The sequence below is a fragment of the Staurois parvus genome, unplaced genomic scaffold (genome assembly GCF_062004578.1).
Source record: "Staurois parvus isolate SC_StPar_1 unplaced genomic scaffold, SC_StPar_1.0 ptg000671l, whole genome shotgun sequence".
Taxonomy (NCBI): domain Eukaryota; kingdom Metazoa; phylum Chordata; class Amphibia; order Anura; family Ranidae; genus Staurois; species Staurois parvus.
This window is the reverse complement of record NW_028318467.1, coordinates 3,757,305-3,785,129: the sequence shown is the minus strand read 5'-3', so window position 1 is coordinate 3,785,129 and position 27,825 is coordinate 3,757,305. Positions and strand designations below refer to the sequence as shown.

At 43.1% G+C, this 27,825-nt stretch overlaps 2 protein-coding genes across 3 annotated transcripts in view; one reads left to right on the top strand and one right to left on the bottom strand.

The window, feature by feature from the left end:
* FOXRED1 (FAD dependent oxidoreductase domain containing 1) overlaps window positions 1-1,815 on the top strand; it is a 35,745-nt gene extending 33,930 nt beyond the window's left edge. The window contains exon 12 of the mRNA XM_089652112.1: window positions 222-1,815. The gene's annotated coding sequence lies outside the window, so the exon portion shown is untranslated. The remainder of the gene's footprint in view (window positions 1-221) is intronic.
* Window positions 651-26,598, bottom strand: LOC149447756 (cryptochrome-1-like). 2 transcript variants are annotated; one of them, XM_089652109.1, is made up of 11 exons: window positions 26,457-26,597; window positions 22,619-22,850; window positions 21,235-21,429; window positions 17,346-17,464; window positions 16,502-16,656; window positions 12,399-12,539; window positions 9,763-9,930; window positions 8,260-8,400; window positions 5,831-5,982; window positions 4,239-4,468; window positions 651-2,023 (listed from the first exon to the last, which is right to left on the bottom strand). In XM_089652109.1, exons 2-11 carry the CDS (start codon window positions 22,831-22,833, stop codon window positions 1,968-1,970), a joined length of 1,572 nt encoding a protein of 523 aa, XP_089508235.1. In that variant the 5' UTR covers window positions 22,834-22,850; window positions 26,457-26,597; the 3' UTR covers window positions 651-1,967. The 2 variants fall into 2 exon arrangements, with proteins under 2 accessions (XP_089508235.1, XP_089508236.1); XM_089652110.1 differs by lacking the exon at window positions 9,763-9,930 and having other exon boundaries at window positions 26,457-26,598.
* Window positions 26,599-27,825: the final 1,227 nt, after the last annotated feature.

Here is a 27,825-nt window from a genome sequence, read left to right as displayed (position 1 = left end):
CATTCCACTTTTACACATTTCTGAATTTATTTGTTTTGGTTTCTTTTGTCTGTATGAGTTGCATGGGTTGTTACCGACGTGAGAATTTCATGTCAAAAGCACCTTTAGAAAATATTTAATGAGAAAAATGGTGACTTGTTGAATCTTTATTTTATCTGCTGTGTATATATATATCTATATAATAAAAACATTATCAACGTTTTGATATTTTTCTCCATCAGGTTACAAAACCAAAGAGCGATCTTTGTCAATATTTGGATCATCACTCAACAGCAGAAACATCTGAATGATCACAACAATCACACACTGCACAAGCCATAATGGATTCTGTATCAAATCTTCAGCAAAAATACATTACCTCACCTGATGGAAACCTCCTGCAAAACAAAAACATTTTATATACATATATGAATGTCATATCATGTCTGAATGTAGTCTGCTTGGTACACAATATCCTACACAAAAAACAATTACTGAACCTTTTTTTTCAGCTAACTTTTAAGGCTTTTAATTGGTTGTCTGCCAACCACGTAATTTAAGGTGCTACTTTACCAATCTATGCACCAGTATTCTATGTGTGGAGGAAGTGATGTGTGAACAACATTTTACTTTTTTTTTTTATATAAAGTGGCTTTCAAAAAAAGAATGTATTGATTAAAGGCAGACTTTTTATTATAAAATTTGAAGAGCAATAAATGTTTATTAAAGCAATGGGAGATAGAGATCCAGCTTTGCAGACGTAAGACATTGTCAAAATGAAACCATAATAGGAAGCAGGGGCTTGGGGGTGCACACAAATTTCCCCAACTGTGTCGGGGTGTGTGATCCCTGAAGGCACATACAGAAAGCAAAAGTATACTGGATGTTGATAAATGGAATGGACAGTAATGGTAGTGGGGATGGGGAAGGGTCCATATCCTTAGGCCCACAAGACATTTTGGGGGAGGGGAGTAGGGGCTTGCACTACCCTAGAGCATTTATTTAAGTCAAGATCTAAAAAAAATAAAAGTGAGCAGCTGCAAAAACTGTAGCTGCTGACTTTTAAAAAACAGACATTTACCTGTCCCTCGATACAGCGGTTGTTTACACCAGTCGGGTTCACTAGCTGTTGTCTCTCCCCGGAGCTGGCATCTTAAGCGTGGGCACTCGGCTGTGACAGCTTGCAGCTTCACAACAGGGTGCCCACTGCTCATGTGTTAGGAGCTCTGGGCCTTCTAAATGGTCCCATAGTCTTCTGGGACCTCCACTTTTTGGTGGAGCTTCGCTTTAACAATACAGAGAATAGTGTGATAACATGCTGCACCCAATACCTGTCTTCCATTGATTCTATTGGCAGTGAAGACTTATTAGAAACTAGGTGAAGAAGGATTTGACTCCGCCAGGAAAGGTAAAGGAAATCTTTGTTTCCTTTATGAGGATTGTGTATTACATAGTAACTGGATTAGAGATTTGTTTAGACTGTCATAGAAATGGGACACACCATAAAAGAAAAGGTAAGAAGACTTTTCAAGTAACAATAATCTAGCCTTATAGTTTTTCTGGAAAAAGTACAGTGCGGATGACAGTCCTATGACTTTGCTTGACCTGCTTTATGTTGCATTTCTTTGTGTTCCAATGAGGCAGGTTTGCATTGCAGGCAAAGTAGGTCAGGTGGCACATTGCCTTTCTGCATTTACCTAAGCCATGCGAAAAGCATGATGTAGCACAGTTTTACAGCAATGCCCCTCTGCACAACCACTATTGAAAAAGTAAATGTAACAGATTTCCCTTGTAAACTTCTGAATGTATAGACTTAAGTAAACATTTCCAATCAGACTTTTATCTATTCTGTTGCAGACATGGTGTGAAAAATATCAGATAAGAAGCAAGTTCATATTTCCCGTCACAGTCACCCATTCTTGGTTTGTGGGGTCACATGTACCGATTGCACGGACAATGAAACCATTCATTTGCCGATTCGGCTCTCTTTAACTCCTCTTCTTTTTAAACAGATCAGCTACAGAGGGGTTTTTCCTCTTTTGTCCTGCAAATGAAGAATAAGTGTATTAATTTTATACTTTGTATACGTCCTCCAATATCGTCTTTCTACTATGCCAAAATATGCAACACTGGGCACAATAACCTTGTCGCGTTAAAGCATTTACATATTCCATTGCCATAAAAACAACGCTCAATTGTACTTCAGGCGGGTGGGGTTATTTTTGAGGCAACACTATGGGGTTTATTTACTAAAGCTCAAGAGTGCAAAATCAGGCTCACTTTTGCACAGAAACCAATCAGCTTCTAACCTCAACTTGTTCAGTTAAGCTTTGGCAATAAAACCTGGAAGCCGATTGGTTTCTCTGCAGAAGTGAGCCTGATTTTGCACTCTCCAGCTTTAGTAAATAAATCCCTATGTATAACTACTTAAAACTAGGTAAGTATTGTGCCTGGAGCTGGGCTTTAAAGCCCAACTCCAGGCTCACCTTTCTGCCCCACAGTGCTCCTTTATACTTACCTTATACAGATGTTTTCAGGCCAGTCACATGACGCACAGGTTCTTTTTCTTCTGCGGATCTTCTCTGGTTGATGAGCAGTGTTGCAGAGAGGGCCACGCTGACGTGGTGACATCAGCGCAGCTCCCTGAAACATTACATGGTAATTGCAGGGTGTAGACCAGGGGTGGGCAAACTTTTTGACTTGAGGGTCGCAATGGGTTCATATATTGGACCCGGGGGCCGGACCAAGAGTAGATGAATGATGTGTATGTGTCATCCATAGTAAGTATAGTAATATTCCCCCATAGTAAGCATAGTAATTCATCCCCCATATAGTAATTCATCCCCCCCATAGTAATTCATCCCCCATATTAATTCATCCCCCATATAGTAATTCATCCCCCCTATAGTAATTCATCCCCCATATTAAGTCCCCCCTGTGTCAATTCACTTACCTTTGCTCCGCGCGTTCCTCTCGCCGTGTTCCCGCGCCGTTCCGGTGTAGCATGAAAATCTGTCTCCTATGAGGATCTGTCCCCCTCGACGTATCTGCGCATGTGCCAGTTTCAGGCATTAGCAGCCGATCGGCGATCTCCGGCACATGCGCAGATACGTCGAGGGGGACAGATTTTCATGCTACACTGGTCTTCAGGGCGGACTGTGAGAGGAGCCTAGCGGGAGCCTATCTCCGCGGGCCGGATTAAAAGGTCCGCCGGGCCGTATATGGCCCGTGGGCCGTAGTTTGCCCATTGCTGGTGTAGACTGTTGAAAAAAAATATCTTGCAGGGGCAGCTCTGGGGAGGAATCTGGAATGTAGTGATGTGGTCCAGCCAAATCTTTTTTTTTTTTCAAATCCAATATATATATATATATATATATACACCGTATTTTTCGCTCCATAAGACGCACCTGACCATAAGACGCACCTAGGTTTTAGAGGCAGAAAACAGGAAAAAAAATTCTGAACTAATGGACTGCAGACATAGTACAGGAGATGACCAGAGACTGTGGACAGCACAGGGATGACCAGAGACTGCGGGCAGTACAGGAGATGACTGCTGACCTTTGGGAGGGGGGGGAGCGGGTACCTGAATTTGACAGGTACCCGCTCTTACTTCCGCGGAGTTGTTCTTTGATCTTACCTGTTCCTCTATCCAGCAGCGCGCTGTCTTTCTGGCTTCTGTAGTGTCGGCGCTCGGCATGGCAGCCGGGTGCCCAGTGCGCATGAGCGAGAAGCACTTGCGCTTTGTGATTGATCCGGCGGCTTCTGGGATCTGTCATGTGTCCCAGATGCCGCCTTACCATTCACAAAAAGCACCGCTTCTTGCGCATGCGCACTTGGCACCCGGCTGTCAAGCCCAGCGCCCACACTACAGAAGCCGGGAAGACAGCGCGCCGCTGGATAGCGGAACAGGTAAGGTCAAAGAATAACTCCGCGGAAGTAAGAGCGGGTACCTGTCAAATTCAGGCACCCGCTCCCCACCTCCCCAAAGGTCAGCAGTCATCTCCATAAGGTCCCGCTGCAGAGCTGAGCGGCCGGCCCGGTATTCTGACACGGCGGCGGTGGAAATACCGGACCGGCCGCTCCATAAGACGCACTAACATTTTCCCCCCTTTTTTGGGGGGGAAAAAGTGCGTCTTATGGAGCGAAAAATATAGTATAACTTTGTTTTGGGGACTATTTAAAAATGGCCAGAATTGGGCTGTACAATAATCTCAGCAGGATTTTCAAAGTATTTCTGGACAGAACTGGTTTCTTACCATTTTTGGCGCTCCTTCCCTCAGTCTCCTTCTCGCTGCCCCCGGATCTCCTGGCGTAGGCAGCCTTCATGCGCTGAATATTCTTCTTGCTCACCGTTTCATGTACCACAATGGGTTTGGGATAATCTCTCCCGATGATGCATCCTGCCCTCTCCTGTATACTGCGTGGAGCCTTCCATGGTTCATATATGTACTCAGCAGGAAACTTCTTCAGAAAGGGCAGGTACTTCCTGTGCAAAACCCAGCAGACATTTCATAGAAAAGCACAATAAAGATGATATATTACCATTTACATCTGCGCTAAAGGCAGATATTAAAAAAAAAAAAAAATCAATGGATGCAATTATTTATTAATTGAGAAACAATTACAAGTATTACTGTGGCAATAACAAATCAAGGGAATGTTCAGCCTTTTTAAATCTGAAGCTATTGTTAAAGCGGAGTTCCACTCACTCTGTAAAAAATAAAATTTATCAGCTACAAAAACTGTAGCAGCTGACTTTTCAAAAACAGCCACTCACCTGTCCCACGATCCCGCATTGCCCCCACCACAGCCCGTTTCACCAGCCGTCTTGTATTCCAGGCGCCGGCATCTTCAGTGTGGGCACCCGGCTGTCACAGCTTGCGGCTTCACAGCCGGGTGCCCACTGCACATGCATGAGTAGCGCTGCACTTCCTGAATGGCCCCGTCGTTTTCTGGGACCTGTCACGTGTCCCACAAGACTTTGGGGAGGGAGGATAGGAGGACAACTGCTGTTTCCAATCGCCTAGATGATCGCAGCGGTAGTGGAAGCGGATACCTGTCTAATTCGGGTACCCGTTCCCCCACCGCTCCCCAATGGTGCCAATCCTTAATGGGGAGCGGGGGACCAATCTTTAAAGCGGAACTTCCCCTTTTGGGTGGAACGCCACTTTCAAATAATCCCTGGTTATCCTGCTATGAAGATTCTTGTTCAGACACGTCCTGTTATACAGTGACAATGTTCTGACATTGTCACCCAAGCTCTCAAAGACTTCAAGTGGCCATTTCAACACATATTACACAGGTGTGGTCCACTGTTATCACCATCAGAAAACCCACCAATAGATATGCCATGCAGCCACTGCTGACATGCATTGTAGAAGAAAGATCAGCAGCACTGAGATGTAACAAAGGACGGAAACAAGTGAATTACAATTGTACTGAATACACAGAGCAAATGTCATCGAGTTGAGGTTTCAGTCTACTTTAAGTGTATTTTTAGTGCAACCAGTGAAAGTGGCTGTATTAGTCTTGATACCGGCCTCCTTCACAACAGCACTCTAATCGACTCAGGCTCTGCTGCAATGCACATGTACCCAGCATGCTGCTGATTTTTATACTGTCCAATTAGCAGGCTGGAGATTGTGTTCTCCAGCCTAAAAAAAAATTATATATTGATATGCGTAACAAGCTATTGCATGTGAAACATCAAATTGTACAGAAGTAGCACACTATGGTCAATATTGTGCTGCTTCTGTACAATTTGATGTTTCACATGCAATAACTTGTTACGCATATCAATATATCATTTTTTTATTTTTAGACACACACATATATTGCTTGTACATACTTTATGTAATCACCATTCTTGTCCGTCTTCTTCCCAAATACCACTGGAGAGTAGACACGGAAGAACTGGTGGAAGAAAGCGCTGGCCGAGAGCCACAGCCAGTTTCCAGCGTTGAGTGCCCAGTCAGCATCCAAGAGCAGTTCTTCAAATACCTGTGAGCAGAGGATGACAGTTAAAGCCCACCTCCAGCCAAACACTTTTTTTTTTAATTATTATTTTTTTCCCAGTCTGGGCGAGAACATCAGTTAGGTTTTTGCTGCCAGAAGTAGCTCTTGGGGGCATTTCCCCTCACAACCTGTCCTGGTGGCCAAACAAGACGGGAGAAGATCTCCTCAATGAAAACCTGAATAAGGTTCTCAACCTTCCTCACTTTTTTTTTTGGGGGGGGAATGGCTAACCTGTGCCCCCAATCATGAGAGTTTGCTTGCTTCCTATGTCCAGGTCTCTCGAATGGGTAAGGAAACAGTAATAAAAACCTGATGGAGGCTCTAACTCTTCCCTACCCTCAAAAATATGTTTTCTGGAGTTGTGCTTAATTTCTAACAAATCAGATTTTATATAAAGCTGAAATTTAATCTGCCTATATTATGCCTTCTCTGGTTCCTTCGACATGCTAATAAAATGGTAAATAAAACCGGTTTTCATTACATACCTTATTTTAGACCCAGTAATGTCATCACTGGGATTCCATGCTTCTCTATGAAATGCAGGCAGATCATGGATAGTGGGAAAGGCTGGAAGGGTGCTGTAAACAGCCTTCCTAGACAGACTGCATTTCCATGCAGACCACCCTAGGTTATGCCCATGCATGATGCTGAACTTTCATGATTGAGCCTGATTGAAGCTCAGCATCCAGTGACTGGGGAGCAAAGAGCTAGATGATGCTCTACAGCCTCCAGCCAGGACATTAGGTGGGCTCTGACTTGCTACAGCTTCTAATGCACACTGTGATAAACCCATGGTGTGCAGTGAAATCAGAGTAAGCAAATTAAGTACAAGAGAGGACCCTGTGCAAAAGTTCAACACTGAAGGTCTTGGGATTTCATAGTGACCTGTATTTTTTACAGGTCACTATGAAATCGCAACTTCCTTTATCAACACTTAGAACTGGGGGAACTTAGGGAGATTTCTTGGCGAAACTGAAAGTGTTGCAAAACAGAAGCACTTTGTTTAAACATCCAAAGCAAGGGACCAGCTTGAACAAGAGTTCTGAAGATACTAGATTGATACGTTTACTATATTTTGTAAAGACAGATGTAACAGAGATACAACAAAATTAACAGCACTCTTACATTACATAACAACAAAGAGTTAAAACAAAATATAAATACTATTATAAATATATCCACCAAATGTAAATAAAAGAGGATAAAAATAGAGCAGCAAACAAAATTTACTAGAACTGTATCAAATTTCATAAACTATATATATCCTTCCAGCCCCAATTCCAATCTTTAACAAACTCGTGCAGACTCCACCTCCGCAACATCGCCAAAATACGCGCGTTCCTAACCCCAGAAACCACTAAACAGCTCATCCACTCCCTCATCATATCACAACTCGACTACTGCAACTCCCTCCTCACTGGCCTGTCTCGCCGCTGGCTATCCCCGCTTCAGTCGATCCTGAATACGGCTGCCAGACTCATTCACCTTTCCAACCGCTCCATCTCCGCCACCCCCCTCTGCCAATCCCTCCACTGGCTTCCGATTGCGCAATGGATCAAATTCAAAATCCTAACACTGACGTACAAAGCCGTCCACCATACTGCCCCAAACTACATCACTGACCTAATATCCAAGTACCACCCAGCACGCACACTCCGCTCCTCACAAGACCTCCTTCTCTCTAGTTCCCTGGTCTCCTCCTCCCATGCCCGCCTCCAGGACTTCTCCAGGGTGTCACCCATCCTCTGGAACTCCCTGCCCCAACCAATCAGATTATCACCTACTCTCCTCTCCTTTAGGCGCACCCTGAAAACCCATCTCTTCAGGGAAGCCTACCCCACCCCCTGCTAACCTGCCGACCTCCTCCACTCTTCCTACCACTCCATCCCCCACAGCTATCTCCTCTTGTGCCACCATCCCCTCCCTCCTAGATTGTAAGCTTGAAAGAGCAGGGCCCCCGATCCCCTCATGTTTTGCATTGTATTGGTATTGTTCCGTCACATGTTCTGTCCCCCTTTGTAACGTACAGCGCTGAGCGAACCATTGGCGCTTTATAAATACTGTATAATAATAATAATATATTGAAAACTTTAATCTGCTCTATAAACTGTAGAAAACCCAAATGAAATTAGAGATTCATCACCATCAGTTTTGAATGTTAAAGTGGCTTTATCTGAATTATTTACACTACAGTCAACATATTTATTTCAACTAAGGCTCACGGATAGACAGAAACCCTTTTCCTAGCTCTTATAATCTGACCTTTTGTCCTTCTTCCCACGATATCCACAGGTCCCCTCGTGTCAAGAAGCAGGCTACAGCATGGCGGGCCAGGTGATGGATCCATCCCTCAGTCCTTAGCTGGGTCATGATTGCATCTATGAAGGGGTAACCGGTTCTGGCCTAGAAAAAGCAGTTGCAGATAGTGGTCACTATTACAGAAATAAGCAATCGATTCATTCTCTGCTTTGGAATTAGGTTGACCAAATACTATACAGTCTGATTGATCCTTTAGATCTACCATCAGCTATGCAGTACAAGGGTTTGCTTAGTTAGATACAAATTGAATTGGTTGTTTAAATTTGTCCTCATGGCACACTCACCAAGCCATCACGGACCGCACTCCATCATGGCTTCTGATGGGGGGCCAGCAGGATTGGCTCCCAATCATGTGACTGCTGCAGGAACCAATCATAGTATTAATGTGATAGCCACACCAGCTCCTATGTATGAAGAGCACCAAATACAGTCAACATGTTTCTGAGGAAGGACTCCTTCAGAGCTTGGACAACAATTAGCTCAATCCTCAGTTCAGCTTTCTATATTTCATCTTGATTTCATTACAAATCATTGTTCAAGCCCTGAAGAAGAGAAGTACCCCAAAAAATGTTTCAAAACAATTTCAAGCAAGATGAATGTTTATACTAGGTGCTCCTAACCACACACCCAGGATTTGTTTGTCTATTAAGCAATTTGACTATCAATATCAGAAAGGCAGCAGCCTAAGCCCAGAATGACTGTAAGTCACCACTGTGCTCTGCCGCTCCAGTGCTCACTGGAGTGTCGGACTATGGATGGGTCAGGAGCGGCTGGCTCAGGCTTTCAGCGGCATACTGACAGGATAAGCCAGCTGCCGGGTGAATCCTGACATTATTGTCTGGATCCCTATAGAGCCTGGAGCAGCTCTGTTATGTCAACTGACAGGAAGCTTTAGCCGCTAATGGCTGAATCTGGGTCACAGGACTGCAAAACTAAGTGTACTACTGTGACCCACAGGAGAAATATGGACAAAAGAGCTTTGGCCACACTTCTTCTTTAAAGACATGTTGTCCACACAAACACTATGGGGTCTATTTATAAAACATTATTTGCTTGAATGTCAAACATTTAGGCAAGGAAATTCATATGTTTTCTAATAGATTAGCTACTAACTCACCAGATCCGTCTAGTGGCCAAAATGCCATACAGTTTTCTGAAATACCTCAATAAGAGAATATATTACTTTTTGGCCACTAGATAGAGCTGATGATACAGGAAATAATTGATTAGAAAACAAATTGAAATCTTGTTCAGCTTTCAAAAAATGTTATAAAGTAAAAAATATAAAATACAAAAAGGTAAAGCCGTTACCTATAGCAACCGTGCAAACTTATAGCAAATAAAATATTTGATTGGCTGCTGCTACAGCTATAACCCATATAGTCCTAACTTCTGGAACTGTGACTCCCCCCCCCCCCCCCATCCATGCCATCACTCAGCACTCACTTCGCTCCATGCCTTGAGATGCTCCTTGTTCTCATCCCAGTCTACCTGCACACACACAGAATTTCCTACCATCTTGTCAAAGTTCGGTATTCCAGCCCCTACAACGTAGTAGAATTCCCGCCACAGCAGCTGGCCATGGAGCGACACTGGCGGACTTGAGTGTTTCTTCTAGAAAGACATAAGAGACACCATGATGTGCCAAAGTTTACGACCTATGCTCAGCCCTGGAACACCTTCACAGCCTCTGAAGTGTCCAAAGTGCCACTATAACACCCCTTTCACATGGGGCCATCTAACTGCAGGGAGTCCTTTATCCCTCAAAGCAGAGGACCTTAAATGCTGGTACCATTCGATACAGCCTTCAGCCCCATCCACCTACAGCCTGTCAGAGTTTCTCTCCCAGGCACACTAAATGTCTAGGGGAGCGCGCTGCAACTGGATGGACCCGTGTGCAAGGGGTCTTACAGGGTACTCCACCCAAAAGCAAAATTACACTTACAGGTAAAATCTGGTGAGCCTGGTTTTTTACGGGGGGACTGCTGTATTGAGAGCTGCCAGACATAACTCCAGGCAGCCATCTTCGGGGTTTCAAGTGTCATAAAGTTGGGGTGATCCAATTCCTTCTTTTGAATTAATCAATAACATCAAATTAAAAATCCATCAGGAAACCCCCCTTTGTGATGTCAGTAGCAGGAGGGCAGGCAGAACGAATCTGAGGAGTGCCCAGCAGATTTTGTTCTTTTTCTGATATTTTATTGTGGTTCTTTTTTTAAAAGACCCTTTCATCAATTTGCAGGCAAAAGCACAGAACAATCAAGTATTTTAAAAGCTTGCTAGCGGTATTTTTTCCTTTTTACATTTGTTTACTCACTTGCAGTGTGCCTTTGACCTTGCTAGAAGATGCGACTTCTCCAGGAAGAGTCAATTCTCCATCACAGCCCCTCCCTCCTTATACATCCCAGCCCTCTCCTCCTCCAACAGTATCTAGTTATTGTCTGTGCTGGCCCTCCCCTCCCTGTATAAGTTTTTATATAGCTGCCAGGGGGGTACTATAGAGCAGTGGTAGGCAATCTCTTGACATTCCAGCTGTAGTGAAACTACACATTCCATCAGTGCTGAGGTGGACTACCTCTGCTACATCACAGAAATGACATTGAAGCTGCTGACATCACATCCATGATGGTGGATACAAGCAGCAAGTTTCTTCACAGTGGAAAGGTTTCTTCACAGTGAGAGCTGCGAAAATGTGGAATAGACTCCCTCAAGAGTTGGTTCTGGCCAGCTCAGTGGATTGCTTTAAAAAGGCCTGGATTCTTTCCTAGATACACAGAATATAACTGGATATAGCATTTATAGGTAAAGTTGATGCAGGGAATATCCAATTGCCTCTCGGGTGATCAGGAAGGATTTTTTTCCCCTGCAGGAGCAAATTGGATCATGCTTTGCTGGTTTTTTTGCCTTCCTCTGGATCAACTGTGGGTGTAGGATTATAACTTTTTTTTTTTTTATTATTAAATGGTTGAACTGGATGACCTTTTGTCTTTTTTTCAGCCAGACTAACTATGTAGCAGTCTCAGGGCTTTTGGAAGTCTACATAAGGGAGGATTTTACAGGTAAATAACATGAATAAAATATCTTATAGTATATCTATAGGCAAAACTGTTTTTTTTAATTTCAGATAGAGTGGACAGGGATTAGAATACCTGACAGGTTTTTATTGCAGTCTGTGCCCCGTTAGGTAGATTCACCCCATCTGTTTATCCTGTTTACTGTTAAGGCAAAACATTTTTTTTTAATTTGGAATAGAGTGGAGAGGGTTTAGAATACCGCTCATGTTTTTATTGCCATCTGTGCCCCCCTTAAAGAGATTCAACCTCTTTATTTGTCCCAATTATTGTTATCGCCATGAAAGTAAAGAAAATCACAAATTGTGGGTTGTCACCAAAACCGAATTAGAGGGGAAATCTTCCAATGGGATCATAGTACTAGCAACAACCAGGGATTCCCTTATTTTAGAGGGATTTTCTCTCACTTTCTGTTTTGGCAGGATGCGAAGGTAAATTTCCCCAATGGGACATAGAAGGCAAATAAAAAACACTACCAGAGGTTGTAACCCTCCCTTACCTTGAAATGAAAAGATTTCTTTTTAGTTTCTCTTTAATCTCTTGCTGCCCACAGAATGCATATGTGCAACTGCAAAAAGAGTGGGCTAACATCTGCACCCCGCATTTATTTGTCTATGGATGAAATAGGTTTCCATACAGAGAGTGTGCTCACTGTGACAACGTTCTGTCCCTGTCTCCCAGCTGTGCTTCTGTGTTGTCACCCTCTCACATGGTCTTCTGATGAAGATCCCAATGGCCATCTCAACAAGCATTGCACAGACACGGTCCACTGTTGTCTCCATCAGGAAACTCTGGAGTAATGTCATGTAGCTATCGCTGGAGTGCAAGTAGACAGGAAGTGAATACACAGAGGCTGCAGGAGAACAGCAACATTGGGATGCAACATAGGATGAAAAAAAGGGAACAAAGTACCGTTTATAAAACAGAAAGCAAACTAAATGTCATGCAGTTGGGGTTTATACTGTAACTCCTTCCTGTACCTCGACTTTAACATTTGATCTATGGTCTCACCCCTTGGTAAACCTCCGCCAGTCGCCAGTAAAACGTTCGAGCCGACAGACAGCCAAATTTCACGTATGGGCTCAGCACAGTGGTACTGGGGGTCAGAGAGTTTGGCTCTGTATCCGGCTTCTGGAAATTACATACCCATGCCTAAGAAGAAACAAAGCAAAAATAAAGCAACACTGAGTATGAAATGAAAAAAAGATTTTTTTTGTTGATAAAAAACTGATCTACATCTATTTATTGTTCCATATGTCCTCATCTGAGAGGAGTCTGTAAAGGTACCTACTGGCATGCAAAAAGTGGCCAGCAGTGAAATATGACTTTACAAGCATTGCGAATTTGCATGTTTGGTCTATAGAGGAGAACACGCACTTATCTAAAGAGCTGTGGGGCAAAACAATAGCAATCAACAGAGAAAACGTATGAAAAAAAATAACCTAAACCTACTAAAGTGTAAACCCTCATGCCTTGTCAAGTTATTCAGGTTGGGTGCACAAACTGCAATCGATGCATTAAAAAGAAACTCATATATTGCAAAAATACATTAATTTTCTGTCAGTTTTGTCGATCACATGATCAATATACCTCCCCTCTGCACAACCCCAGTCAGTGGATCACGACAGGTCAAGCGGAGGAAGAATGATTAGGAGTGCTAACAAAGTTTTTTAATGCATTTTGTAGTTGCTCGTTTTATCAAGGAATTGTTTTTGTGGGCATCAGGTATACATTTCTGCCATGCTCTGTTATGACAGTGAAGCTCCCTGTCAATCATGTAGTTAGAATCACTGACAGAAGCTGATGCCTATGAGATGAGGCTGCTGAAAGGAGGAAGGGGCTAAGCACAGCATGCGTATACAGTACATGGCTTTTTGGGGTTTTTTTTTTAGAAAGAAGGACCATGTGACAATGCTGCACAGGGTAGATCATCCTGCAGATCATTGCCACCTGAAACAAGGAAATAGAATTGGCAGGATCAACAGGTATTATAACTGAACCCTACACACACCCAAAACCAAACAAACAATCTCCAACTCGTGTGCTGATAAATAATTACCCTATATATAAAATGACAGGGCATAACACAAATCTGGGTTGACTTCTTAACTGTAGAATTCCATCCAGTATTACAGTTTTTCTTCCATTCTCCTCATAAGAAAATCCGCAATTAAATATGGTGGATTCAATAAAATAACATCCTTTATTTAATAACTCACATTACAGTTTGGATAAAGCAGCTCCTCCTCATAGAGATGCACATGCAGACAGACTAGGGAACACTGGCCACATGTTCCCACTTCCAAGATGGCCGCAATCGCACTTCCTGTCAACATCGATGCGTCTGACGTCACGTGTCCCTGACCCTTCTGAAAAAGTCATAGGAAGTGACGAAACGCGTCAGGACACGTGACGTCAGACGCATCGACGTTGACAGGAAGTGCGATCGCGGCCATCTTGGAAGTGGGAACATGTGGCCAGTGTTCCCTAATCTGTCTGCATGTGCATCTCTATGAGGAGGAGCTGCTTTATCCAAACTGTAATGTGAGTTATTAAATAAAGGATGTTATTTTATTGAATCTACCATATTTAATTGCGGATTTTCTTATGAGGAGAATGGAAGAAAAACTAATACTGGATGGAATTCTACAGTTAAGAAGTCAACCCAGATTTGTGTTATGCCCTGTAATTTTATATATAGGGTAATTATCCATCAGCACACGAGTTGGAGATTGTTTGGTTTTGGGTGTGTGCAGGGTTTAAGGTGATCACTGATGAATATATAGTGTGGTGTTACACATTTGCAGTGATACACTTTGAGTTGTTTACACAGATTATATAGTGGACACGATGTGTGAGTGTTTCACTGATTAGGAATTTGGTTACACAGAGAAATAAAAATATATGCGTATATGTAGATATTCGCATATAGATTAACACTTTTTTTTTTTTTTTCTCACAGTATTGCATGTTGCAGAGTAAGGGGCACGTGTGTATTTATTATCAAAAAGGTATGACACTATGTTAAGTTTTTTTCTTTTGAGGTATATTGTCATTAGAGTTTGCGGGTGTTGAGAAAAAGATTTGTCGTTGAAAGAAGAAAAAAATGACTTTGCTGAACATTTGGTTACACTAGTGGGGATCGTTTTGATATTTTGGACATTTATCTGGGTTTGTAAAAAAGAAAAGTTTATATATACATTTTTTTTGATTAACCTTCAAGGGTGGAGGTGGATTACTTTTCTGGGAATTTTTGTGCTGTGTTTTTGAATATATAGGTATTATAACTGTATAGAAGAAAAAAAAGGGCATATAGAGAGACAAATTTAACAAATTCTTTTAGGCTGATTTTTTTTTTGTCAGACGCTTTAAATCAGGGGTGTCCAACCTTTTGACCTTCCTGGGCCACATTGGAAGTCTTGGCCCACACATAAAATACACTAACAATGACGGGGAAAATGGGTGCCCAATCTGCAGCCGCAGCACTGTCTTAGCATGTTCAAAACAGAGGATCCGCAACTCTGCAACAACTGCTATCTAAGGCTGAGTTTTTCTTTGGAATACTTGAATAAAAGGAAGATTTTAATGAGCATATACACAGAAACACAGAGCTATCAATCCTCTGTTTTGGCAACTGAAATTTGGGGAAGGGGGCAGCCCTCCTCAGCACCTCCTGTATCCGGCCAATGTGGCATTTACTTCTCTGGCACTAGCGGGAGTCCCTGCATCTACTGCTGCCAGTGCTAGTGCAAACGTGGCAGGCTGGCATCCCTCCAGATGTTCCTGTTACTAGTTTGTCAGTGCTGGCTGCTATGCATACATATCATCCTTGGCATCCTTCCAGATATGCATAGGCTGGGCATGTCCATGCCGGCCACTGCGGCATCCCCGGAGTCCCTCCAGACACACCTGGGCCATATGCTCAACTCTCTTGGGCGGCAAGCTGGGCATCCCTTCTTTAAATTTTCCTCTTAAATTGAAACTAACTCAGCAAGATCTACCTCTGCCCCAACAATCTGAAATCTGCAAGGTCCCTTGTTGACACCGACATCTTTTTCCCAAGTGCCAGGTCTTCGCTTGGCTTATTTGCCTGGCCGGAGATCATTCATTCCAGTACCAAGGTATGCCAAGAATGTACACTGAGCTGTGTGTGTACAGCTCATTGTACATTCTAAAGAAGTTTGTGAGCAGGCAGGCAAGTTTGTTTTATTACAGAATAGACATAACATGGCTGCACAGGGGTTAAGCGGTTAGCTCTTCTGCCTTGCAGCACTGGGGTCCCTGGTTGGAGTCCCCATTAGGAAACTATCTGCATAGAGTATGTATGGAACAACTGATGATATCCCACTGAGTGCACTCAAAATGGCTGCTTTACCGTCTGTCCCAACAGTAGATAAAAGTGCTTGGAGTCCCCAGGGGGCAAAGCCCTATAGTAATACGATCAAACAACTTCTTCAATTTAAAAAAAAAAAAACCTGCCTGCTTATATTTTTGTTTGCACTTTAGTTCTGCTTTAATACCTCATAGAAAGATAACAAACATTATTTAAAAGTTCCAAATGCCAAAACCATTTCAACAATAGGAACCAGCAGGGGAAAAAAATGAATGGTAACAACTCCAACTGCTAATCATGAGGGTTCAGAATGACAGTTGGGGTTGTTATAAATACAGTAGATAATTATCCTACAGGATCAGAACCATCATATTTGATTACAAACTTCACAGAACATGTGATAACTGATGAGCCATTCGTCACAGGCTGGGTGGACTGGAGCCTTACAAACACCTGGATGAAAAACAGAAGTCTTGGGTCAGCAGGCTCTGTTCACCTTGCAGGCTCAATTCACTGAGCTAACAAATGGGGATAATAATTTGAAAGTTACAGTCATATGGCTTGTGTAAAGCTTTGTAAGCTGATCCTTATGTATCATATGGCTTTATTTTCAATTGTGAATGGAGTGTTCCTTTAAACTGTTATGAAGCACAGGTTACAGCCTTCTGATTCATTGATCTTGAAAAGTTTTCTAAATATACAAAAATAGAATGTAGACAAATTCTGGCTATAATTTTCCCAACACAAAATATTGTTTGAATAGGTTTTTTGAGGTCCTGACCGTTCTCTTCATGTGGAGGTCCAGCCTCTGCAGTGCTTCGGTCTCTCCTCCCGGATACAAGTGAGGTCCGAGCTGCGAGGGGTCTTGTCCTAGCTCTTCTAAGGTGGGAACACCATATTTCTCATTATAAGACAACTTCCACGGAGTGCAACAATCTAAATGACAACCAAAAGAATTGGGTGAGCTGACTAGGAAAAAAAATGTTTCCCCACCCCTCAGGGATAAAATTGGCTGTATTTCATAGAATAATTGTGATCATTGTTATCATCATCGTGATCAGGTTTTTGTTTAGAAAAACATCTGCTGGCCTAGCTGTGATGGGGCCTCACACAGACAGACACAGTGACAGTTTATTCGGTCAGGATGTAGGTGTCAGAGCACAATACAGACATTAAGAAAAGGAAAGTGTTAAATGCAAAATGCATTTTTTGTCAATTTAGCGTACAATTAAAAAAAAAAAGACATGCATTTTAAAAATCTAATCAAATAAAAGCCTTAAGTCCTTTGAAAAATGTAAAAACTATTTAGGTATGAAAATGACCTATACGATATAGTCAAGTTAACCGATGGGTAACAATGCTGCAAAATTCAGTCTGGGTATCTAGTCTTCAATTACCTGTGGTCTTAAGGAGTTAAAGGGCATTCATAAGGCCATAAACATTTAGCTGCCAATGCATACACGTGCAGAGGATTAATGCCAGGATGAAAAGGTTAGCCACTCAGATGGGAGACCGTGTCCCACGGGTCATTTTCCTGTTTCACTTGAGTAACAGTAGATAAAGTCAAATAAATTTTGAAGGAATAAACAAAAACTTTCACCAAGCCATAATGATACAGTCCTTACCTTTTATGTCATCCTTTGTTGGTGCTTTACAAGGCCGCTTTGGGGGTCCTATGGATGCCAGCACAGTCTGCAGCCGGACATAAGTCAGCGGGGGCTTCCCATTGTTCTCAGCAATGACCCTGCATATGCAGCAAACATTAAACATTGTACACAGAAAAATCTTACTTACGTAAGAAGCAGAAATCCATAAATTACACCCAGCAAAGAGACCATGCAGCCCACTAGAGATTGTAGACTGCAGAGAATCAAAATCTGCAAGTAGCTTGTAGCATTTATTAAAGGAATACAGTCAATATGTTTACAATTGATTAGTAAAAATATTTTAACTAGTTAAAAGTTCTCTGCTTACATTTGTGGGGTGACTGTATACATCCTAATAAGAAATGTAAAATGGCATAATAAAATGAAGTGTGCAGCTTAGGGTATTGTATTGTATTGTATTATTCATTTTTCCTTATGGAGGTTTTCCAGCTCCGCTACAATGTCTTGTAGTCACATTTTTTTACTGAATGACGATGTTAGGTGAAAATATACCGAAGTGTATCTAAACCCCAAAACAAAAAAAAAAAAATATATTGCAGCTTACCAGTCCTTAGCTGTGGTGACTGCATTTGTTTTCTTTTTCTTTTTTTTTTAAGGCTTTTAATGCTTTATTTACACCTGGAGATTTTGTCAGTTCCTGTCCTAAGGTGACAACGTTTATTCATTTTACTGTATCAAGGAAACAGAAACAAGATAGGACTACGGAACCCCCATCCCGCACTTATTGTACATAACATAGGGGGTCATCGTTCTTTAGTCCTCAACATAGCAGGAGCAATAGTAATTGATAGAGGAAGTTAGCAGCTTACAATATATTTGGCAGGATTAGCGGTTTTTCTTTTTAAAACAGATATAACAAAACTCTTTGTGTCACTTGATCCTTCCTTTTATATTGCAAGCTCTAATGATCAGGGCCCTCTGATTCCTCCTGCATTGTATTCTAACTGTACTGTCTGCCCTTATGTTGTAAAGCGCTGCGCAAACTGTTGGTCCTATATAATGATAGTAATTAAATACACTTTTTTTTGTTTTTGGGATAAGGTACACTTTAACATTATGTTTGAGTTGTCTCCTTTTAGACTGTGGCAGGTCTAATCACATCCATTTAAACAGCAAGGGAGTTTTTTGCTGCTTCCTTTTACAGCAGCCTAAAGTGACAATATGTTCCGGTGGGAATAAAGTGGTTGGGCTAGAACATGATGGTAAACAGACTTGGGTAACAGCTAGTAGTGAAAAGCTGGCCATACACGTATAGATTTTTGTTCGAGAATTTTCGTTTCAAGAATATTCGTTTGATTTTCTAATCGTTAGCAGTGACAGGAAAATTCGAAGGGGCAGGAAGGAAAACTTCTCGATCAAACAAGTTTTAGGCCAGTATATGCGATTATCCTTCAGAAGTTACATTCATTTTAAACTCGAATGTTAAAAGCAAAAGACAATTTTCGAACAACATTCGTCCATTCACCAAACGTTCAAAGAATTTTCGTACAACTTTTCGTACGAATATCCTCGTCCGAAAATCTACATGTGCATGGCCAGCTTAACCTCCCTGGCAGTCTAGCTAATCAATATTTTTGAATGTCAAAGCGGTACATTGTTTTGCATGGAAATTTGTGGTTTTATATTGTAGGACTGTAATTCTTAGGAATAACTGTCCTTACAAGAGTCTAGTAAACATCCCAGGTATGATAAAGTTTGAAACACGAAATCATAAATTATAATATAATAAAGAATTATAAAAAATAATATAATAATAACAAATTTAATTCAATAATATAATCAAACAAAAAACACTGAAATATGAAATAGAGCGCCAAGTTCACACATCACTGAGCTCAGTCGCAGAATAATTTTCAGTGTTTGATGACGAATTTCCCCCACGAATCATTATCACTCAATTCTGCAAAGTGATTCTAATTCACTATCGCTGTTTTATAGCTGGTCTAAAACCGCTTTTGACCTAAAGGGACACTTTTTGGATGCCATAGACATTCTCAGGTTTCCAGGCAGAAAGAACAGTAAAAGTGCAGGCAGAGCACAGGACAAAGCACTCGGGACAAAATGTATGTGAAATGGTTTGATACAGTAATGTAATACTAACAGATTATAATGTATTGTGTGTATGTCATGTTTTTAATTTTTTTAATCTCCCGCCGATTCCGCCCTCCTGTGTACTGACGCTCGCAGGGAAGAGAATCCAGAAGACAGATGCCGGCATCGGCCGGAGGACACAGCGGGAGGACATCGCAGGATCGCAGAACAAGCACTATAGTGTAATCCCGAGTGTGGCTTACCGCTTTTGGTACTGTAAATTAACCCCGAGCCACACTCGGGATTACCGCAAGGGAGATTAAGTCACAGTTAACCCAAGTTATTGTGTTATATTAATATTTACAGGTATTTATAAAGCGCACACAATTTACACAGCGCTTTACATACTGTACTTCTGCATCACTCCCTGTCCCCAAGAAGCTCACGATCTAAGGTCTCTATCTCACATTCATACATACACACACTAAGACCAATTTAGACAGGAGCCAATAATCCTACCAGCATGTCTATGAAGTATGGTGAGAAACCAGAGCATCAGAAGGAAATCCACACAATCACAGGGAAAACATGCAAACCCTATGCAGATAATATCCTGGCCAGGATTTAAACTGAGAACCCCAGTGCTATGAGCAGTGGCGTCCCTAGGTTGGTGCGGGGGGTGCAAGCCGCACCGGGTGACACCAATCGCACGGGATGACACCCAGGGGCATATCTGGCACGAGGCAAACAAGGTGTTTGCCTAGGGCGGCAGTTTTCAGGCGAGCGGCATCGCCCCCAGGCAAAAGGGACAAGGGACCAGTGCTTGGCGGGTCGGGAGAGCTTGGCATGGCTCGGGTGGGAGGCAGGGGGACAGGCTCAGCAAGTCTTGAGCAGGGAAGGTGGGCTCAGCTTATGCCATCCTGAATTAATGACAAGCCAGCTGTATTACCCTCTCCGTGCCTTCCCAGAACACTGATTGCACCCACTGATATCATTAGGATCTGGCAGGAAGCCCAGACCCGGACTGACTATCGCAGCTATGCTCCGCCCACCTGCCCTCTCTGCAGCCAGCCGGCCGCCTATTCCATTCACTGTATAGGGCCAGAGGGCAGAGCCTAGAGGTCAGCTGACCATGAAGGAGAGGAGACCATCACTGCATGTCAGGTATCAGTGCAGCAACAGACACCACGGACCCCAGATAAGTGCTCCATTACTTGTCAAATAGAGCCTCCGTCTCTCTCTCCCCCCCCCTCTTCTTCCCCCTTTTCTCTCTCTCTTCTTCCCTCCCCTCTCTCTCTTCTACCGTTCCGGGACTCCGGGAGGTGCGACGAGGACACAAGGAGGGCAAGAGCCCAGCCAGCCTGTGTGTGTACGACAGGGACCGCCCACCTCTGGAGGGATGACACCACGTGTTACTGCACCGGGTGACACCAACCCTAGGGACGCCTCTGGCTATGAGGTAGATGTTCCAACCACAAAGCCATACCAATAGGATGTTTCGTCAATCGTCCAAGTGGTTTCCTTAGTTATTAGAACATGCTATACCATGACGTGGATAAATGAGACCTACACAGGCTTTGTTTGTTTTTGCAACAGCCTTGAAGAGCGATTGTGTGCCGGAGAGGGTAAACAAAGGGATAGCACTAAGAGAGGAAGTTAAACTGGTATTTTTATTACCAGGTGTTTATGTCTATGATAAATTGTAAAGTAACCATTGGAAAAGTATATAATAAATGTCAATGTTAACCTTCAGCAAACACACACACAATTAGAGGACGCCTTCATCCTCTCTGTTCTGTAGTTCACAGTCACTCACCTTTCTACATCATAGAGGGTGTTTGAGACCCTCTGTATGACCTCCACGTTGTGTTCAGCTGCCAGCCTCTCCACTTCCGCATCTCGCTGCTTGGAGTACGGCTCAGTGTCCACTTCAAAGGTCAGTCGGGTCACTTTCCACTTTTTGAAAAGCACAGGGAAGACCTCAGCAGGTTTCCCCCTTACCACAAAGAGCCTGAGAGGAAGAGAATCAGCCAAATGCAGGAAGAGAAGTGACCACACAGAGCACTGATCAAACAAACGATAAATCTTGTGTAGTTCAGTATGAAAACTAACCCATCCATTCTATTGTTGGGAGAGCATTCACCCATGTGGTAAATCCCAACTCCACCGAAAACTTTTTGTTTCAGAAAGAAAAGAGATAGGTTAGAGATCTAGACAGATTCTTTCTGGTTGTCTGTGTCCCTGTTGGGCAAATTTCCCTTCACTTACTGTAAAGAAAGGAAGTGAGGGAACATATGATCTCTTCAGTGGAGAGAAAAAATATATTTTTAGAAGAGTGAGGAAAGGTTAAAACTTCTGTCCATGGAAGCTAACCCTCACCTTGGGTCTAGGGTTAGCCCTGGTTCACATATGTGCGTTTACGCGGGCCACGTTTTCTGCGGGCACAAGAGCCCATTCATTTGAGTGGACTCCTGTGTCCTGGGACACGCAGGTGAGAACCTCAGTTCCCAGTGTGGTTGCAATTTCCAGTGCGGGCGACGCGCCATTAGAATTAATGGCACCCGCCCGCGGGTCCGCTTTCTTCTGTGTGGGTGGTTTAGCTGCACGGATTTTTGTGCGGATCCACAGTGGCACCACCTGCACATATGTGAACCTAGCTTTACAGTGTTAGGATTGGAACTTAGTAGTCAGGATCTTGTTGACAAGTATCACAGGGACAGGAGGTGGGGGAATAGCTCCCCATCCCCTATTGGGAACATTATAACTTCTCACTTAAAATTTGACTTGTTTTAAAGTGGTTGTAAAGGCTGAAGGCTTTTTACCTTCAGGTATTCTATGCTTGAAGGTTAAAAAAAAAAAAAAACCTTCTGTGTGCTGCTTCCCTCACAGCTCCTCCTTTTACTCACCTGAGCCCCATCCCGATCCAGCAATGTGCACGGGAGCCTCGGCTGTCCCGGGTTTATTTCTCCTCAGTGGCTGAGACGCAGCAGTGAGCAACGGGGCGGGGCCAAGCTGCGGCTCTACATGCCTTATGGATGCATAAAGCAGGTCTAGGGAGCAAACACACTCCAGTGCCCCCATAGCAAGTGGCTTGCTATGGGGGCACTGGTCAGGGGGAGGAGTAGTGTACGTAGTGTAGCCTTACTTAGGAGGGTCAATAAATATTCCCTCATAGTCTGATCTGCTCCGATTTCTGATACCTGGAATTGATCTTTTTCAGGTTTTCATCCAAATCCTTCAACGCCTCAATGAGAAATCTCCAGCGGTTGACACTAACTCTCATGTTCCTGGGGAACCAGGGATCCAAGATGAAAATTGGGTGCAGTTCAATGCAGTCTTTCATGGCCGCCAGCAGGGCAGGGTTGTCGTGAAGGCGGAGTCCCTTCCTGAACCAGTGGATTGAGCGGTGGGTCATGGTGCCTGGACTCTGAGCTGTATTTAGAAGGTTACATGTTAAAGCCACACAAAGACATCTACAGACTTTATTCACACGGTATTTAGAAGGTTACATGGTAAAGCCACACAATGACATCTACAGACTTTATTCACACAGTATTTAGAAGGTTACATGCTAAAGCCACACAAAGACATCTACAGACTTTAATCTTACGATATTTAGAAGGTTACATGCTAAAGCCACACAATGACATCTACAGACTTTAATCACACGGTATTTAGAAGGCTACATGCTAAAGCCACACAAAGACATCTAAAGACTTTATTCACACGGTATTTAGAAGGCTACATGCTAAAGCCACACAAAGACATCTAAAGACTTTATTCACACGGTATTTAGAAGGCTACATGCTAAAGCCACACAAAGACATCTACAGACTTTATTCACACGGTATTTAGAAGGCTACATGCTAAAGCCACACAAAGACATCTACAGACTTTAATCACACGGTATCAGATATCACCTTTTATCAATAAAGGAATGCTTGCTTTGCTGTACTACACTTTAAGGTTTACATAATAAAATAAAAAAACAAAGACTCTGGTAACAAATGTGCAGGTGCCTGCCACCATAGGATCGCTAATCTCCCGTCTCCTCCGCACTCTCCTGCAACCCTCTCTGTTGAGTACTCTCATTAATCCTTTTTTTTTTCTTTTATTTGCACAATTAGTTCATTTTTAGGGCATGCTTTTAGGGTGTATCGCCTTCTTCTTGGTAAAAAAAAAAAAATACAAATACTGCTAGGACTGAGAAGAAGGGGGAAGACCCTGAAAGCTTGTGTTAAAAATATAAATGTTAGGGCTCATTCACATGGGGCGATAAAAGCAGGCAGTTACACTGCAGTAAATATGAAAAAAAGTACCAAGGACAACACTTATTATATGTGTCATTATAAGTGCTCTGATATGGCTACAATCGCCTTAAGCATGATGGAAGCTGCAAAATTTTACAAATACAATTCTTTTCCCTAGCTTTCTTCTCAGTTTTTCAGCCTTGTCTTTCAAACAATAAACCAGAGGTGATTTTATACGTTTCCCTACAATATGACAAGAATCACAAACTGAGATGAGTCTTATACCAGAGCAACAGAAACAGCTTCCTGAAATTTTATCACGAACAATTTTTCTTGCTTTCACCTTTTTATCCTTTGTTACAGCTCAGTGCTGCGGATCTACTCCGGTCTGCATGCACTCCAGCAATGGCTGCATGTCATTTCCCGAGGCGGTTTTCCTGATGGTGACAACAGTGTGTTGAAACAGTCACATGAAGTCTCCAACGGAAGCCCCAGTGACAACACAGAACTGGGAGACAGGATTATCTCACCCGATAACAGGAAGTGCTGGAACAGAGACCTTCATGGCAGGGCCACCAGGGATTATTACAATGAAAGCTGCAGATTTAAAAAGACTGAAAAGGCATTAAATTATAAATTCACCTTTTGCACAAAAATAATAAACGCACATTTTTTTGCAGGTAAAAATAATGTGTATTTGATATTTTTGTCCAAAGGAGCCTGGAGAGTATTGCACCATTGATCAGTAGATCGCTCATCCCATGCAGGTCTCCTGCAGACCTGTCAGATTATCTGCCTACCGTACGGGATGTACAGCCAAGCAGATATTCTGATAGGAAGCTTCAATGAACTATCACGGTGCTCCACAGCGCCCCACAGCACCGTGGTAGCAATGGGAAGCTTCAATGAACTATCACGGCACTCCACAGCACCGTGGTAGCAATGGGAAGCTTCAATGAACCACCAAGGCATTCCACAGCACCGTGGTAGCAATGGGAAGCTTCAATGAACTACCACAGCGCCCCACAGCACCATGGTAGCAATGGGAAGCTTCAATGAACTACCACGGCACTCCACAGCGTCCCACAGCACCGTGGTAGCAATGGGAAGCTTCAATGAACTACCATGGCGCTCCACAGCACCGTGGTAGCAATGGGAAGCTTCAATGAACTACCACGGTGCTCCACAGCGTCCCACAGCACCGTGGTAGCAATGGGAAGCTTCAATGAACTATCACGGCACTCCACAGCGTCCCACAGCACCGTGGTAGTTCATTGAAAATCACAAGCCAACAGCCTCTAAGGCTGCCAGGACTTGCAGTTCAATCACCACACAGTCGTGCTGTTTTCAAATCTGACAGATAGTATGGGAAGAGGTTTCCCCATACTATCTGTCAGAGGGAGGGGGGCGGCTATGGGAACATGTTACATGTTCCACCCTAAGAACAGGTGGAACATGTAACATGTTCCCAAAGGTGAACATATCTTTTAACACATTAAAGCTTATATGAGATTTGGGTTTTGCTTTAAAATAGCAGCTGGCAGGTTCCTTATAGTGACCAGACATCATAGGATGTCCAATCAAGGTGATACCTCTGCTACCTGGGAATCAAGAAACTATGTTCAGAGACAGAGAGGGGGAAGGCCTGCCCTTCCCCCTCCTTCCACTGTTTCTGATAAATCAAATTATTATCTTCACGAGTTTCAAACAACTGATCATTATACAGATCAATTTTTTTTTTTTTTTGCATTTTCAATTGATATGATGATAAATTGCTTGTTGCAATCGCTCCTACTTGTATAAAACACAAATTGATTGGCAGATTGATGCAGGTGATTTCACATACTACATTTATCATCCACCTTACTAACCGTTCTGTATCTGCCCCCCCTCTCTGCCAATCCCTCCACTGGCTTCCCATTGCCCAACGGATAAAATTCAAAACGTTAACAATAACATATAAAGCCATTCATAACTCTGCCCCAAATTACATCACCAATCTTGTCTCCAAATATTACCCAAACCATACTCTTCACTCCTCGCACGGCCACCTGCTCTCTAGCTCCCTTGTCTCCTCCTCCCATGCTCGACTCCAGGACTTCTCCAGAGCTTCCTCCATCCTTTGGAACTCTCTACCCCAATTTATCAGACTATTGCCTACTCTGCTCACTTTTAGGCTATCTCTGAAATCATATCTCTTCAGGGAAGCCTATCCTGCCCTCAGCTAATGCTGTAATCTTCTATTCCTTCTACCAGTTCATCCCCCACAGTTACTACCTTTTGTACCACCAGCCCCTCCCTCTCAGATTGTAAGCTCCCAGGATCAGGGCCCTCCTAACCCTCTTGTATTGATCTGTATTGTTGCTGTATTGTCTCCCGTTATATTGTAAAGCGCTGAGCAAACTGTTGGCGCTATATACATCCTGTATAATAATAATAACAATTTAGAGCAGCCCATTCATTTCAAATGCACAAAAAAAGTGCATGACCCTCATTTTTTTTTTAATTTTGCCGCAACAAAATGAATGGTACTTTGTTACAATGTTTTTTTTGCAGTGTGTTAGCAAGGTGTGACCACCACATGCCTGCAAAAAGTTCTGTGCGTTTGTTTGTGCGCTCCTGCAATGCACAACTGTAAACCTAGCCAAGGAAGAGAGGCATGCTGGAGGATGAAGTTTAGAGTAGAACAAAACAAAGACAGCAGCATTCAGAAATGAAGACAGACACACACAGAGGTGTCGCGGAATCTGATCCCGGAGTGGAATGATAGGAATATTAGGAGTATTACCGGCAATGATGGAGATTCAGAGACTCAAAGCTGAACACAAACTTGTTACATCACCAACAAAGAGTTACACAACATTCAGCTTCCTGTCTGCTGTCCAATGAGAGCAGAGCGTGCTGGTCACACCTCCAGCCCATTAACCCCTTTCACGCTGGCGAAGAGGCAGAAGCCAGAATCTTTTCCCGTCATGCTGTGTGTATCTAAGCAGACAAGGCTGACCACAATGGTGTCATCCGGGGTCATCATCCGTGGTCACGCAGCATCTGCAGCCGCAGCAAAACAATTGCCTAAAAGTCCAATAAACAAAACACACTAATGGAAATGTTCTTTTATACAATATAACATTGTCAGGATTTACAAACCTACACATAGAATTAGTAACATTTTCTGACTTTTAACCTGTCTATCATAATGTACATAGAATTGTTAAGGCGTGTCTAAACCCGAGGACACATATGTAATATATTGCAGTTTACCAGTCTTTACCACAGGAACTGGCGATTGAGTTGCCCCCCCCCCCCCCCCCAAGTGCCCACCTAATGCCACCCATACAGCCGGAGGCCCTGTTCACATGCCACAGCTGCCATGCTCTGCATAGCAGGCATCGCCTCTCAAGCTCCTCAATTCAAGTCAATGAGGCTGCGCCAATACACTTGGCTTGCAGTTGCCGTTCATTAGCCCCATATAAAATTACCGTTTGGCTAAACAATTAACTTGGTATTCAGGAGGCAGCAGTGAACCCCTGACAGCAGCTGCTTATCCAGACTCTGTAAAGTGATTCACTGCAGATCACTTTTCAGGGAATGGGCAATTAGCCTTAGTTTGGCCATACATACTACAATCTGATTGTACATTTCCTGTACAATCTAATTTAAATTTACCAGGTAACTAGGGAATATGAGAACAAGCCTATACATTCCAATCAATTTCTATCAAATCACTATCAACGTTCTATCAAATCTATCAATCAGCTTGTATAGTCTATGGCAAGCTTTAGGGAGGTCTGGGGGTTCATGAGCGACAACCCAGATGAATGCTTCTCAGTTTTCTTCCATACTGTGATTGGGTGATTGCTGGCTATCCCCGCTTCAGTCGATCCTGAATACGGCTGCCAGACTCATTCACCTTTCCAACAGCTCCGTTTCCGCCACCCCCCTCTGCCAATCCCTCCACTGGCTTCCAAATGCGCAACGGATCAAATTCAAAATCCTAACGTTGACGTACAAAGCTGTCCACCATACTGCCCCGAACTACATCATTGACCTAATATCCAAGTACCGCCCAGCATGCACACTCCGCTCCTCACAAGACCTCCTTCTCTCTAGTTCCCTGGTCTCCTCCTCCCATGCCCGCCTCCATGACTTCTCCAGGG